This window comes from Gallinula chloropus (assembly GCF_964237585.1).
Source record: "Gallinula chloropus genome assembly, chromosome: 4".
NCBI classification, from domain to species: domain Eukaryota; kingdom Metazoa; phylum Chordata; class Aves; order Gruiformes; family Rallidae; genus Gallinula; species Gallinula chloropus.
Genome location: NC_140088.1, coordinates 38,636,444 through 38,648,747, shown reverse-complemented (window position 1 = coordinate 38,648,747; position 12,304 = coordinate 38,636,444). Strand labels below are relative to the sequence as shown.

The 12,304-nt window shown below is 52.3% G+C and overlaps 1 protein-coding gene across 1 annotated transcript; it reads right to left on the bottom strand.

Annotated features, from left to right (window-relative positions):
• Nucleotides 1–5,866: 5,866 nt before the first annotated feature.
• On the bottom strand, nucleotides 5,867–7,233 carry TMEM80 (transmembrane protein 80; the record flags this gene model as incomplete). The annotated part of the gene is made up of 3 exons (XM_084263358.1): nucleotides 5,867–6,072; nucleotides 7,013–7,105; nucleotides 7,218–7,233. 3 exons carry the CDS (start codon nucleotides 7,231–7,233, stop codon nucleotides 5,867–5,869), a joined length of 315 nt encoding a protein of 104 aa, XP_084119484.1.
• Nucleotides 7,234–12,304: the final 5,071 nt, after the last annotated feature.

Sequence of the window (12,304 nt, the reverse complement as noted above, 5' to 3'; positions counted from 1 at the left end):
CGAAGTGGTGGGGGATGAGGAGCACGGCCCCCGTCGGGGTACCCCACACTGTAGCACCATGCTCCTTCAGGTTACACAGCCACCAAGCCCTTCACTTTGCCTCAGCGCTGCTGTGAGCTGGCAGGAGGTCGTGGGGGGCCTAGCCATGCTGCACAGCTCAGCCTCCCATGTCAGCCCCCTGCACTGGTCGGAGCTGTGCCGGGCTCATAGTGGGGATAGGGGAGCAATGTCGAAACCCAGTTCAAGGTGAAGCATCGTCGAGGCACAGGAGGGGAGTAAAGGGCTCGCTGGCCTCAGGCATCAGGCAGAGGTCTTGGTGTCAGCGTGGCGCAGCCTGAGCAGGACTGAGATGCTCTATGTTGGGCGACCACCGCCTGCAGCACCCCATCATTATCCACGTGTGCGTGCCCATGCACTGGGGTGGAACAACATGTGACTTCTGCAGGGATCATGCCTGTACTGTGGCAGGACCTCGTTGGCTCTCTCCCCTGGCATTCAGGCCCTCTTCCCGGGGCTGTCAGGAGTGACACCACCATTCCCTCTGCACCAGAGAAAGCAAGAGCTGCTCCTCCCTGTAGCAGCAGATGTGGGACTCGAGCTTCAGCCCCTGTGCTGTGGCTGATGTCATTCCTGTGCTCCTGGGGAAGGGTTTCTTTAGAAGCCCCGGTCGCATCAGATCACCTCTCGTTGTTCCTCTCTTGCTCTTCAAAAGCCAGAGGGAAACTTTAAAAGCCAGAAGGCTGGTCCCAAGTTTCTGTGGCTGGGCTGCAGGGAGGGTGTTTGAGGTAGGCATGGGTCCTTGTGCTCCCAGCTCAGCCTGGAAGACCCGGCACTGGGGGTTTCAAGGGCCCCTGCCCTCCAGAAACGTCCTTCCACGTGGGCAGACATGCTACTTCCAAAGGACACCTATTTCACTGTGCCTCAAGATTTAAGGGTTTTTGAAAATGATGGGGTCACATGCACAATACCATCCAAATGCCTGGGGCATATGGACAGGCCCAGGGTAGCGTGGGGTCCATCTGGTTGGCTCTTCCCCTGGAGAAAAGGAGGCTTTAGAGAGCATTTATTAAACTACAGGTGCATCGCTGGCCTCCCCACCATCCCCATGGTGTGCGCTGAACCCACAGCACGCACACACCGGCGAGACCAGGGAAGAAACAGCTGCAGCTCTGTTGCTATAGAGAAGGAAATAAGAAATGGCTTCAGCCAGGGGACGTGGGTCTGGAGGGCGTCCAGCTCCCTTAACTCGGCGCTTGCCGAGGTCCCTGCTGCCGAGGTTTTCCTGAGTGCCTGCTGTGTTATGGGGGCGAGTGCCCTGCTCGCTGCCTGGCCTGTGTCCAGGCATGGAGCCGGGGAACCGCCCCGGGTGAGTTATGGCAGGAGGAATGCCGCCGGGGAAGCTGGACGAGCCGGGGAGTGCCAGTTCCCCGCATGACAGTTACGGTTTTGGCAGCTCGGTTTTGACAGCAGAATGACCTCTGCGGGGAACCGTGTACCGATACTCGGCGTGATGCACCCACCCAGCTCCCCGTTGTCCTCCTCGCTGCGATGTTGATAGGATCCCTGATGGTTGCAAAGCTGGACAGGAGCCACCAACGTGCACTTGTAGCCCAGAAGGCCAATGGTACCCTGGGCTGCATCAAAAGTGTGGTCAGCAGATTGGGAGAGGGGATTGTCCCCTCTGCTCTGGGGAGACCCCCTGCAGTGCTGCGTCCAGCTCTGGAGCCCTCAGCACGAGAAGGACATGGACGTCTTGGACTGGGTCCAGAGGAGGTCATTACAATGATCTGTGGGCTGGAGAACCTCTCCAACGAGACAGGCTGAGAGAATTGGGCTGGTTCATCCTGGAGAAGGGAAGGCTCCAGGGAGACCTCCAAGCCCCTTCCAGTCCCCGAAGGACCTACAGGAAAGCTGGGCAGGGCTGTTTGTAAGGGCATGGAGAGATGGGATGAGGGGCGATGGTTTAAACTAGAGCAGGACAGGGTGAGATGAGACATGAGGATGAAGTTCTTCCCTCTAAGGGTGGTGAGACACTGGCACAGGTTGCCCACAGAGGTGGGGGAGGCCCCATCCCTGAAGACATTCAGGGTCAGGGTGGGTAAAGCTCTGAGCACCCTGCTGTAGTTCAGGGTGCTCACTGCAGGGATGAGACTGGATGGCTTTGAAGGTCCCTGCCAGCCCAATGCGATGGGATTTATTCTCTGATCCTTGGTGCAGGATACACGGTGAAAACGCAGCCAGGCCTGGGAGGACCAGCACTGGGAGAATGGCAGCCACGCTGCGGGGCAGGGATATTTGTTCAGCACACCATGGGAACATCCACTGTGCCTGAGCCCAGGGTTTGTGCAGGAGATCCCTTCCCCCAAAATGCTGGGCTGGGCTGCTTTTCCTGGGACGCAAACTGGGATTTGGAAAGATTCTGTTGGAGGAACCAGTTAGTGTTTGGGGTATGGACTGCTCACTGCTGGCAACCTGGGCTCCACATTCGTGAGTAGATAGGCACAGTGGGCACCGTGAGGTGCTGCGCTCTGTAGGAAATCTCTGAGTGCGGAGCAGAGGGGGGAAGCTTTTCCCTGGGGAAGGGAAGAAAACCACAAGGGAGTTTATTCCATCTTCCCTGCAACAGGCAATGCTGGTCGAAGCGGGGCAGAGGAGTCAGCTGGACAGGAATTACCCCGCTGACTTGGTTCCCAGACGTGGAACCTCGGCCTTGCTGCTCTGGCCACAGCTTGAAGCCCTTTGGTGCTGTGCCGAGGACAGCGCTCGCTGGGGGACGGACTGTGCTGCTGCTCTGCACATTGTTTCTGCCTGCCAAGGAACACAGAGTAAGTCGTGGAGCAGCACGGCACCATCTCCCAGAGCATCTCCAAGCCTGAAAGCCCAGGAGGCTAACTTGCCTCTTGGGATCAGGCTTTTAAATCAGGTTGGTGGCAGACATCCCTGTGATGGTTTCAGAACAAAGACTTCTTCCTCGCAGAGTAAACACCACCCAAACTGAGCTCCTCAAAATATGTGTTCCTCTAGATTTTCAATGTCGTTTCCATCCGACTTGCTCAGCCTGTTTTGGAAGGGCTGGGCCTCATAATTAAAAGCTCCAGCAATCTTATGTCTGGCAAATGTCATCAATGGCTTCACCGTACCGTGGGGAAGATTTGGAAAGGCGCTCCTGATTAGAGACACCCTCTGAGCTGAGGTCTCGATTCACTTTGGGTCTTTTTGCCAGCTCAGCATGGAAAGAAGCTGTCATGAAATGGCAAGTCCCATTCCAAGCCTAGAAATACCCAAGGCGAAGGAGTCATCCAAAGCTTTCAGACTACTTCATCCTTCTCGACTCATAGCAGGGCGAAGGGCAGCACAAGTACTCCACTATCTGCTCATCCCTTCAGAAAAATATACTCAGGGACAATTTTATTTTAAACTAGAAAAGGGAAACAGATCTGTGCAGCCCCTGTGAGGGTGAAAATCCAGGTTAGTGCCAGCTGCCCCCCAGCATGCATCCCCAGCCCCCAGCAGCCATGACCAGGCTGCAAGGCATCAGGAGGTACTCTGAAATGACCTCAAAACTTTAGGTTTATCATCATATGCATGTGTTTACCCCACCACTAGCCATCAGCAAGTGCTGTCACTCTCTGCCCAGTCTTGTTTTTCATCAAGCTGATGGTTATAGGGAGCAGAGGATTCACCATGTCTTACACATACAAATACCTAACACACTGGGTTGTAAAGTATGAGGAAGCAGCTTTGCTACTCTGTGTGGCCCAGCACTGTCCCACACTTGTACTGGGAAGGGGAACAGGCATAAACCTGTCACTAGAACCATTTGTCAGGGGATATTTTCTGCATGGGTCAGGCCAAGGGATCCCATTTTATGGTGCAGCTTCACAATTGGTTGCAAGGCTGTAGCTGAGGGGGTGCTGACCACAGAATCACAGAACTTGTAGGGGTTGGAAGGGACCTCCAGAGATCATTGAGTCCAACACCCCTTCCAAAGCAGGGTCCCTAGGACAGGTCACACAGGTCGGCATCCAGACGGGCCTTGAATATGTCCAGAGAAGGAGACTCCACACCCCCCTGGCCAGCCTGTCCCAGGGCTCCATCACCCTCACTGGGAAGAAGTTCTGCAGATTGGTGTGGAACTCCCTGTGCTCCAGCTTGAGGCCATCACCCCTTGTCCTGTCCCCACAGACCACTAAGAAGAGGCTGGCCATGTCCCCGTGTCCCACACTTAAGATGTGTTCCTCGGCACAGGAACACCTGCTGCTAGCTTTCCTAGCATCTCATGAACCTACACCCTGGGCCTGCTGCCTCCCGTTGTGCTAACAGTCTGTGGTTCTCTTGTTCACAGTGAGAACCACAAGAAGGAAGGAAAGTACAGAGGCTGCAACCTCCAGCTACCGTGTGTGACCCCGTCTGCCGTGCTGCCGACGGTGAGGTAGGACAAAATGTAATTCCTTTCAAACCTGACAGCTATTCTGGTGACAGACCTTGGCACAAGGCAGGAAAAAAGTAACCTGCTGCTCTTTGTGTGCAGACAGAAAGGGGTTTTGCTGGGTATGCTGTTGTCATTGGTGGGGTAGACACAGCTCAGTGCGTTTGTCACTCGCTCCTCATGACAAGAATGTGACGAGTACATTCCGCTCTGCCAAGCACATCTGGAAAGGCAATGGGGTGGGTGCTCGACTGGCACAGATTAAGCACAGAAACATTTGGTCGTTGGGTTTCCTGGGTCTGCAGCACTATTTTCGGTCCCCAGTTAGCGCCAAGGGGATCAGCCCGCGGAGAGCAGTGGTGGGGTGGGAAGAGTTTTCCAGTCTTGCCCAAGTCTTCCCTCATGGAGCTTAGCTGCAGCCTAGGATCTGAACGAGACACTCTGCATTGCAAACACCTCTTAGATCTAATGCATGATTTATTTGAATAAATAAATACAAAAATAGGGAATTTTGAATACAAAACCTGCTTGTACAACTCCCCCGCCCAAACCACCCCAGCTTTACATTACCACACAAGTATTTCTGACCCAGTAGAAAGATCTGAATTGCACACAACCTTTCAGTTAGAAGACAACGTGGGGATTTCTGCAGACTCATGGAAATGCTCATGGAAATAAATGTGCTGAACAGAACTCCACTTGGAAACATCCTGTTGAACATTGAAATTGGACAGAAGGGTGAGGAATGGTGCGTGTTTATGCCCATCTTAAGGCCATGCTGTTTAACCCAACACACCCTCCCGGTACCGCCTTGGGCCTCTGCGTCAGCAAGAGACAGCTGCCCAGAGCCCACAGCTCGGCTCTCCGGGTATGTGCGAAACTCAATTCAACTCTCTCCCAGCAGGATACATCAGGAACTGCCCTACTAAAGTCAGGGAAATTACCGCTGGGGTCTGAAAGCCCAAATGAGAGCAGGAGAAACTGTGCCCTCAAACAGGGATGTGCGGGTGGCAAGGCAGAAATGAGTCCATACGATGCTGGCCTGATTCATTTCTGTGTCACTTTGGTTGCACGTTGCTGCTCTGCCAGAACTCACATCGTCTCAACAGCATGTAGCTCGATGATGCGCTGGATACTACGTGGTGTTGGGAATGAGTATCTGGTATCCACCCCCGAGGAATACCAGTGTGTTGAGTGCTTCTGCTGACTCCTCTCTGGCCTTTGCCATAGACAAGCTAACTGATGACAGAGTATAACACAGCTGTCGGACAGGACACCTGACCTACCATTCTGGGAGGTCTCTGCCCCTCAAAAACGTACTTGGAGCAGCAGAAAGTTTTACAGGATTTTTATAGGCAAAATAATAAAGTATTTGAAATATAAACCCACTCTTTCATAGAAGAAACGTGTTGAAAGCCTGCTGGTAAGTGCCAGGGTTCAGCTGACGAAAGCAGCAATGGCTATGACCTTTAGTACTGACTCAAGCCCATATGTCAAGAGAAGAACAACATTTATGATGACGTCCGCTTTCAGCACATAGGTTTGCCATACCAGGAAATACACAGCCAGGATCACACTTCCAACCGTGATCGCAAGGCTGAGCCCTAATGGGCCCTCTTCTTCTGTCAGGTTGCCCTTTGAACCTTGGAGGAAACAAAAAGCTGGTATGAATCTTTGATTTCTTCTGACAAATTCTGGAGTTCTCCTGTTCAACAGCGGCACATTGTCACAGCTCAGAGAACACCAAAATACTGTCTGGAATCAAGGCTCTGTCAGTAAATGGAAGGACAAACCCAAATGCCAATGGAGAAACCTTTTCACACTGACCAAAGTTAATCTACATCAAGAGCAATCAGTTGGCAACGATTGTCCCAGTGCCTGCCTTTTCTTACATTGGTTACAATCATTTTGATGGCCAAACCTTCCTACTGTCCCTGTCCTCCCCAGCCCGACCCTTGGCATGACAACTTGGTGACCGGTGCTCACCTCAGAGCATCCACTCTAAAATCTTAGGCAATATATGCATACATGTCTTGTGGAACCAAGCAGACTTCTTGTTTTGTGTTTTTTTTAGACTTTAGGAAGTTTTTGTGAGCTCTGAAGAGGGGTGAGGGGGCCTTTATGCTGTTCTGGCTTAGTGGAACGAAGATGCTGAACTGGGGTGTGTCTTCAGGAGGGGAAGGAAAAGGTGCAGGGACAGCCAGACGCTGCTTGGGGCTGTCCTTAGCGCTACCCATTTCACGAAGCCGTGGCATGTGGTGGGGCAGCTGAAAGGAGCTGTATCCCCTCAGTAAATGGGAACCTCTAGGTTACAACACATCTGTTCTCACAAGTCACACCTGTACACAGCACTCCAGCCGCCCCAGTTATATCACATTACAGATTGTATTTCATACGAGAGCAAATTCTATTTGACCGTCTGGCCAAACCTATTGATCACTCAGATAATATTTAGTGCCATAAACGAACAACAGTCTCCAAACAGTTTAGTCTGCTAAACTGGCATGTTCTGACACACCGTTTCCAAATGATTAATGCTTAAAGCTGAGATTCCCCAAAATCCATGGGGATAACGTGACATACCCAAGTACAACCGGAGCGCTTCGAGAATGGCCATAATGAAAAGCAAGGTGAGATCAGGAGCCAAAAAGTCATCTGGGTAGCTGAAAACTTGACCTGTAGAGTAACAGGGTGTAAATAAACCAGGAAAATACAGCGGCATACCGACAAGCCACGACCATACTGTAAGCACGCGGCCTACTTCTGCGTTAGAACAGGTGCCACTTACTTTTATAAACAATCATGGCAAGAGTCGCCAAGAAGTAAAAGAGGTAATAAATCCCATTTACATAGAACAACATCTGTAAAGGGAGAGATGACTGCTGATGGCCGTTGTTAAGGATTTCTCGTAGCAACCAGGTGGGATCTGTTCCATAAAACTGCCACTTCCCAGCAACCTTGGAGCACACTGCTCTGCCTTTTCACACCAACTGGTTTGGTTCTAGCTGGCCTGCTGGTAGGACACGGAGTGTAACCCAAAATTGCAAACACTGAATTAGGATAAAAGCTGTTTCAGGTTTGGCTTTGGTTCCTTTTTTAAGTGTTTGGTATGTAGTGGGGTATTTCTCAGCCTAAGGAAATAGTGGGGAGGGAATTGGGCATGTGTATACATTTCCCCAAATTACTTCTATACCATTAGTCAGTCTTAAGCAAGTTGACAGAGGGCTGGCAGACCCCAATACATCAAATTCTGTTGAGTTTTTGGAAAATAGGTGCCTCTGTGAAGCAGAAAGTCTAAAAACTGTGCTCAGCCTTTGTTAGGTATTTGAGAAAGGACATGGGCTGAGTTTTGGGATGTAAATTGCTAAGGAACAGCCCTTCTTGAATCCTCTGAGTATCTCCAGGCAGGAACTTCACCCCCGGCATCGTTTAGGGGAGCTGCCCATCCAGCTTCTGACAGGAGCACCCACCCACCCGCCTGCGGTGGATGTAGCCCGGTTCCCAGGGATGCTCCTTTCATTAAAACAGAACCAGGTTTTTGTGTTTTTCCAGTTGGAAGGAAGGTGGAGCAAAATTTACTAAAGAGGTTCTAAGCATGGAAATTGCTGAAGCCAAGGGTGTCTCCTCTTTGGAGGTTAGATCTTGGCAGGAGTAAAGGCAGGATTAATTAATATGGGAGAAGAGGAAGTACTACTGAAAGCTGATTTTACTACCTTGCTGGCTGCAACTGTGAGGTGTGCTGCACGGGGCTTGGGCTGGTCAGCCCACAAATCCCATTTTTAGCTTCAGCTTCCTAAGGAAATGAGAGTTCTGTCACCATAAAACATGGCTGTCAGCCTTCAGGCAAGGCTGCGGGGTGGGTTAAAGGGGTTTCTGCGTGAGTGGGAGCCCAAATCGGAGCTAACCCCCAGTGAACGCTGCAGGAAAAGCCTTCCCCTGGAAGAAATGTTTTACCAGCTTTGCTTTACATGGATGGTACCGACGACGGAAGACTCAAAGGGTAACACAGAAATAGCACAGTGCAGGTTTGTTAGGCAGGGAGATGGGAATGCGTTTCAGCCAGTCTCCCTGAAGATTCACACATGTGGAGGGATGAGAGGTACAAAAAGGATACAACTGATGAAGTTCTTCCTTTCCCTTGAGAAGGAAAAAATAAAGAGAAGAAAATAAGTCTAAATATTTACCAGAAGGGGTGCAGAAGCTTTCAAACACCTGAGGTTATGAGAGAGGTTGGGAACGCTCGTTGAATTATTTCAGTTCCCTGGAAGACTTAATCTTTTCTCAGATCATACAGCTCAGGGTCCAAAAATAACTTCTCAGATACATTAATTCTAAAGTAATTTGGGGGAAATCCCTGTTGTGAGAAGTCACTTTCACCAAGGAACCTATCTCTTTCAGAACATAAAGCAGCACACAAGCAGGCGCTACCTGGAACTTGTTGATCCTGTCCTTTGGCAGCAGATGCCATTCATCCCCTCTAACTATGCAGGAACAGGGGAAACATGCAAGGGAACCAGAACGGACCATTTGGTTTTAAATTGTGAGAAAACATTCAGGTAGAATACAGGGCTCCCCAGTTCCTCCAAATAACATCCTTCCAAACCAGTTCCCTTCAAAAGCAGAGTCACTCTGTGTAAGACCTGAACACTTTCCAATCGCCCACAGAAACCGCACCAGGGATTTTCTAGAAGCAAACCAACACATTTTGCTTTTCTCTTTCTTCTGCAAAACCCCAGATAAAGTTCCCTTGCAATGTGATGGCACCAATCTCCTGAAGTACCTCCCAAGTAACTCGTTCATGTTCTCAGACACTTTCTGTTTCACAGAGAGCAAAACTCTCTGTGAAAGGGAATTTCATCCATCTTCTCAGAGACATCTCATTATCGTCAAACCGGTGGGACATACCATCTGCATCCCTGGGCTTCCTTCCTGAGGTTAACATCCTTGTCACCTAAGAGTTTCATGCAGTTGGGCCCAAAGTAATCCCCACTAACTTCAGGCACCTAATTATGGTCTCCAGTTTGGGAAGGCAGTGGAAATAGGCAAGCAATTTTAGAAGGTGATTCATACCATCTCTGATGTGAATATGATGTGAAATGCCTCCTGGACACGCTTCATCCCCTCTCCTCTCTGAACAGGGACTACAGGCTCCTAACAGACTCTTCCCTTCACTCAGCTGAGATGCACTTTGATGAATGCTTGCTTTCTTTTTGCGGAACGGGAGCAAGAGGTTTCATTATGCATCTTGTTTGGCAGCGACTAACGGCTAAAGATGTGTTTATGTACCTTGGTATAAACCCTCATGACAAAGAAATGCCTTGTGTTGGGATGATGTGCTTCCTTTCTCACACAGCAGCAAGGAGCTATCTCCATATTTAAGTTATTTTAGCCTGTGGAGCAGGATGCTCATTTAGCACGCCCCAACTGCACGAACGGATGGGTTATTATTGCACAAGAAGTGTCTAGATATGGAACTTTTTCTGTTTCATGTACGAGCAACCCCTTGTGAATTCCCTAATGGTAGTTCCCCAACATACATTTTAAACCTTTTTTTTAACAAAGAAGCCTCATTTTCAAGAGGGCGCTGACCAGGCTCCTGCATCTGTTCTGGGGACAGGTCTGATAGCTGCTGTTCTTTAGAACGTGCTGCCTCCTTTCGAGTGACAAGTGACATGTCATGCGAGTTAAACGTTCAAATCCCGCAAGACGCCAGTGGAAGGGGCACTGCAGTTAAATTGTTACTATAATGCCACTTGAACGTGTAATTTCATCCAGAAACAGCAGGCTGCTAATCCCAACGCCCTGAGATTGTCTCGCTGCTAGGATTAATGAAGCCTGCGTTGCTGCTGGGGGATTTTTAAATTGAATGTGAGCATTCTGGCATGGGACAGGGGTCCTGGGGGGGCAGAAAAGATGCATAGAATGGATTTTAAACCTCACAAAAATGCAGCAGCAGGAACAACGTTCTGCTAAGAGGGGCATTTGCACTACTGAGACCTGGCGCAATGACTGTCCACTGCGTGCAGCTCATTTCTGCCCTGTACAGTCCAGAAGAAAACAAAGCATAACACCACTTGTTTCCAGCTGAATCAATTCTTAAGTGTAGGAGGGTAACTCCCAGGCAACAAGGTATTTGTACTTGGGAGGAGTACAAACTGTGAGTGTGAGCTTTTCCAAGCTGCTCACGTTTCCATCCTGACTCTTTGGGGCACAGTAGCCCTCCGTCCATCCGTGGTGCAGGCTGGAGCCCCTCCACACATACACACACCCCCCCACTGCAAGCCCAGCCCATAACCAAACCCTGCTGTCCTTCCTGGGTTCCAGTTACGTGTTCCATACAGCAAAAGCTCGGCTGCTTATCCAGGCCACTGCTGACATTAGGAGTGATGTCAGTGACACTGCTCACACAGTAACTTCAGGCAGGATGTGGCCCCTTCTCTAAAAATCCCGTTCCCTTTTCTTAAACGCCAGAAGTACACGAGGAGCGTACAGCAGCAGCAGCTGCTCACACTGCAGTCAGTCACACAGGCAAACGCCAGCTGTGCCAGCCAAAACCAGTGCCAGCCAAAACCAGCGCTGGCTACTGCAGGATGAACTTATGCTTATGGGGGACAGGGAGAAATCCTCTGGCTGTCTGGAAAAAGCGGGGGTTAATTATTTAGACGGCGCTAAGAACGTCTTCCCGCCTGTGAATTTTGGGGGTTGGACCCCATCATCTCTGGAGGTTCCTTCCAACCCCTACGATTCTGTGACTCTGCGAATCCCGGCGGGCCGAGGTCTGAGGTAAAGGCTTGAATTTTCAAGGGGCGTCGCTCGGCCTCAGGAAAGCGACTCCCCTGCGGGTAAAGCGGCTCCTCAGCCCGCACAAGCTCCGAGCCCCCCCGGCTGCCGCTGTCGCGATACGGCTTTCCGGCCTCTCTCGGGATCGCTCTCCCGTGTAGCCCCGCCTAAGGCGGCGACAAGTATAGCTCGAACGCGTCGGAAAACACCCCCCACCCGCCCCCGTCGCCCTCCGCCCCACCGGGACGCAGGACTGTCGGTACGGACGGCGACGCCGCTCACCTCGCCCCACAATCGCCATCTTGGCTCCCCGCCCCATCCCCCCCCGCCAGTCCTCCACCGTCCCAACAGCCTCTGCGCCGCGACCGTTCGTTCGCGGGCGCCTCTCCCCGCCTCTCCCCCTTCCCCCCCCCCCTCCCTCCGCCTTCGGGTGCGATCGGAGCGCTCGGCCCGGTTCGGCGTCTTTCGGGCGGATTCGGGCGCTATCCGTTCGGGTTTCTCCGTTCGGGCCGGCGAAAGGGAATTCGGGCGCGATCGGAGAGGACTCGGCACAGCTCGGCTTTCCTCGCGCCCGTCCCTGTCGCCTTCGGGAGCGATCGGAAAAGACTCGAACGAGCTCGGGATTCTTCGACCCTCTGGGCCGGACCGCTCGGGGACTCGGCCCTGTTCGGGCGGGCTCGGCTTCCCCACCCGATCTGTCAGGTATCGCTTCGGGCCGCGCTTCTACGGACTCGGCCGGGCTCGGCTCCGTCCTGCCTCGGGATTGGCCAGCCGGCAGAAACCGCGGGCCCCGCTCCTGGGGAGCCATCGCTCGCCTTCGAGCGAGGCCTGGAAAGACTCGGGACACTTCGGGCACCATCGGAAGCTGTTCGGGAGCGCTCGAGCCCGCCCGGGGAACACGTTCGGAAGCGCTCGGGCGAGCTCGGCGCGGCTCGGCGCCCAGCCGAAGAGCGCTCCAGTGACCTCGGAGGACTGGTCTTTGCCCCCCCCCCCCCGCCCCAACCTTGCGGCCGCCGCCCCCCCGCCGGACCCTCCTCGGCGGCGTTCGCGGGGGGAGCGGCGGGCGTTGGGGCCAGCTCGCCCGGCTCGGCTCCC